A 3846-nucleotide genomic window follows, 5' to 3' on the forward strand; every position below is an offset into this window, starting at 1 on the left:
CTTTACTACCATCAATGCATTTTGGGCTGGAAACTCTCCAAGCTAAATGGAGGGTGGACTTTCCTGAACTAGACACAGAGGATTGGGAGGATATGTGGGAATACCCTTTTCTCCAATTAGTGGCAGTCAAGGATTTCTTAATACAATTCAGTAGTGCGGTGTGTCAGTCAGTCTGACACGCCGCATCTCCGATAGTGGTAAGGAGCCTCTGACAGAGGTGATCAGCTGTGATTGGTCACAGTTGATCATCCCGTGAACCCGGAAGTGCTGGTAAACGGCATTTCTCAGTTCACGCTGACAGGGAGAGCCAATCGGCGGGTTCCCTTGGCGGAGGGGGGCTCTGTGCTGATAATCAGCACATTGATTATCGGTGCCACCTATCAGTGCCCATCAGTGCCGCCTGTCAGTGCTCATCAGTGCCACCTATCAGTGCTCATCAGTGCTGCATATCGGTGCCCATCAGTGCTGCATATCAGTGCTGCCTATTAGTGCCCATTAATTCTACATATCAGTGTCACCTCATCAGTGCCCATTAGTGCCACCTTATCAGTGCCAACTCATTGGTGCCCATCAGTGCCGCTTCATCAGTGCCCATTAGTGAAGTGAAAACTTTAAAAATTGTATTACAGAAACAAAGAAATTTTTTTTTATTTTTTTAAATTTCAGTCTTTTTTAGTTTGTTTTGCAAATAATAAAAACCCCAGAGGTGATCAAATACCACCAAAAGAAAACTTTATTTGTGGGTAGAAAATTATAAAAATTGAGTTTGGGTACAGTGTTCCCCCTTACATTCAAATTGTCATTCAAAGTGTGACAGCGCTGAAAGCTGAAAAATTGTCCTGGGCAGGAAGGGGCGAAATGTGCCTGGTATTAAAGTGGTTAATGGACAACAGAAAAAAGTAACTGGAAGGGATTTTAACCCTTACCTAATATATTACAAACTACACAAAAAAAATAGCTATACATACAGTACACTTTAGCTGAGTTATGCACATGATACTATTTTTATTTGCACAAACTGATAGTTTTTCAGGGCAAGATTTTATGAGTCTACCCCTTCTTCAAGGTGCAAGAAATCGACCTTATGTACAAGGGATGTACAATAATCAGCTGTGTTGTTACAAGTGCATTAAAATTGCTACATATATTTTATGCAACAAAAAAAACCTCCTATTACATTCAAGGGAACTGTATTGTTTGGAAAAAATTAAAGCAATAATACAATAAAATCGTAAATAGATGAACATATTTAAACAAATTGATACTAAGACTTTAATGTTTTATCCAGGAGCATGTGTTCCAATTATACTACATATCAAGCCAATTTTCATCTACTGGCATTTTCCAGTTACGTTGTTTTATGCCCAATTTTATTTAGTGTGGTATTGGTCATCTACCTGTTGACTGTAACTGCAAACATAATAATTATGATATCTGTATATATAGTATCAAATCTGCACACTCCAATGTATTTCTTCCTATGCAACCTGTCAGTTCAGGATATTATCTACGTCTCTGCAATTCTACCTAAACTATTATTCATCCTGATAACTGGCGATAATCAGATATCCTTCCAAGCCTGTTTCACACAAATGTTCATGTTTGCAGCTTGTGTCGATACAGAATTTTGCATACTTGCCTCTATGGCCTATGACCGATACGTAGCCATCTGTTTGCCTCTACGGTATCATCTCATTATGAATAGGAAGGTTTATGTACTATTGGCTACTACATCCTGGCTTGTCAGTTCTATAAACTCATGTATTTTCACTTCTATAATATCAAAGTTATCCTTTAGTATAACACTAAATGTTAACCATTTCTTTTGTGATCTAAAGGTGATATTAAAGATGACTTGCAGCAAAATCGGGACCATAACCATTATTATATTTATAGAAATTGTGGTTTTGGGGATTGTGCCTTTTTTCTTAATTTTGACCTCCTATGTTATGATAATATCCACTATATTAAAGATTCAAACAGTAGAAGGAAGACTGCGAGCCTTTTCCAGCTGCTCCTCTCATCTCATCATTGTTTTTATCTTCTGTGGTACAGTTCTCAGCTTGTACATAAAACCAGAGTCTGAAAATTCTGAGGAGCTGGACAAATTCCTCTCATTATTGTATGCTGGTTTGGTTCCACTTTTAAACCCCTTGGTGTACAGCTTGAGGAACAAAGAAGTACTCAATGTTCTAAAAAAAATCACTGGTAGAAAAATATCAAGATAACAGTCCATATTAGAAATTCTAGATGTTTACCCCTATAATCACATGTAAAGAGCAAGTTACCCTGTAGAACCATTTTAAGGCCCCATGCACACGAGACACTGGTAAACGCGTGTTTAGGGGCAGTTGGACAGCTTTTTCAACTGCCCCTGAACACATTCAATGTTATCCTATGTGTCCATGCACACAGTCCCGTTTATTGCCGTTTTTAGGCAGTTGCATTTAACCTTGTTTTTCCAGAAGCAAAAAAATGGGTTCAGACGCAAAATGCGGCAAAACGCTGCTAAACGCGGCAAAACGCGGTACCGGCATGTTGCCGCGATTTCGCTTATAGGCGTTTTTAAAGGTGACCTATTTTTTTACATTAGAAATCTCAAAAATGATGGCAAATGATGAAAAACCATTAAAAAAACATAAAAATACTGTAATTGCTTGCATTGCATTGTGGACAATCCACAACTTGTGGCAGGTGACATGGCAGGTGACGTGGCCAGGTGCTGTGGCCAGTGGACAATCCACAACTTGTGGCAGGTGACATGGCCAGATGATGTGGCTAGTGGACAATCCACAACTTGTGGTAGGTGACGTGGCCAGGTGACATGGCCAGTGGACAATCCACAACTTGTGGCAGGTGACATGGTCAGGTGACGTGGCAGGTGACGTGACCAGGTCATGTGGTAAGTGGACAATTCACAACTTGTGGCAGGTGACGTGGCCAGGTGACGTGGCCAGGTGATGTGGCAGGTGACGTGGCCAGGTGATGTGGCCAGGTGATGTGGCCAGGTGACGTGGCCAGGTGACGTGGCCAGGTGACGTGCCAAGTGGACAATCCACAACTTGTGGCAGGTGGCGTGGCCAGGTGACATGGCAGATGATGTAGCAAGTGGACAATTCACAACTTGTGGCAGGTGATGTGGCAGTGGACAATCCGCAGCTTGTGGCAGGTGATGTGGCAAGTGACACGCTAAATACAAGTACACTGCTGCTCTCTCAGCTGCTACTCACTCTGGTCTCACAAAATGGCTGAAATGGTTAAATAATACTGTTTTTGAGCTTAGGGAGGGTCTTATGATGTTTCTTAATTAAACGCTTATAAACCCAAACGCGGTAAAACGCTCCAAAATTCGCGGCAAAACGGGTGTTTTTAAACGCCGGTTTTAGCCTTTAAAAACGTGTGTTTAGCAGAGTTTGCCCCGGCGTCCCGTGTACATGGGGCCTAATGGTAATGTATATGTATATACTTCATATACAGCTATTATGGACTGGCTTGTTAACATTATAATTAGCATTTATGTCTTGCAAATCTGGAGTTCTGGATTCAAACGCCATTATGACCCTATGTGGTTGAAGCATAAATTTGATTTTTCCATTTACATCTGTAATTTTTCAGGCCACTTTAAATTCACTTGACGTTTACTAATTCTAGCATGATACTTGTATGTATTAGGGACTTACAGACCCTCCAGTTTTACCTGATATGATTCAAATATTTGAATGCCATTTCAAATTAAATGTACTGGTTTTCTCCAAAGTGCTATATTTGTGTATTAAGGGCCAGATCCACAAAGATCTGCACCGGCGCAGCGTATCTAAGATACGCTAGGCCGCCGTAACTTACTTG

General features: G+C 40.9%; 1 protein-coding gene across 1 annotated transcript; it reads left to right on the forward strand.

Annotated features, from left to right (window-relative positions):
* Positions 1 to 1292: 1292 nt before the first annotated feature.
* Positions 1293 to 2287, forward strand: LOC120930538 (olfactory receptor 13F1-like). The gene has a single exon (XM_040341716.1). It carries the CDS (start codon positions 1293 to 1295, stop codon positions 2226 to 2228), a length of 936 nt encoding a protein of 311 aa, XP_040197650.1. The 3' UTR covers positions 2229 to 2287.
* Positions 2288 to 3846: the final 1559 nt, after the last annotated feature.

Source organism: Rana temporaria, chromosome 3 (assembly GCF_905171775.1).
Source record: "Rana temporaria chromosome 3, aRanTem1.1, whole genome shotgun sequence".
Taxonomy (NCBI): domain Eukaryota; kingdom Metazoa; phylum Chordata; class Amphibia; order Anura; family Ranidae; genus Rana; species Rana temporaria.

Coding starts and splice junctions, on each gene's coding strand:
- LOC120930538 (XM_040341716.1), top strand. CDS start 1,293: ATGTGTTCCAATTATACTACATATCAAGCCAATTTTCATCTACTGGCA.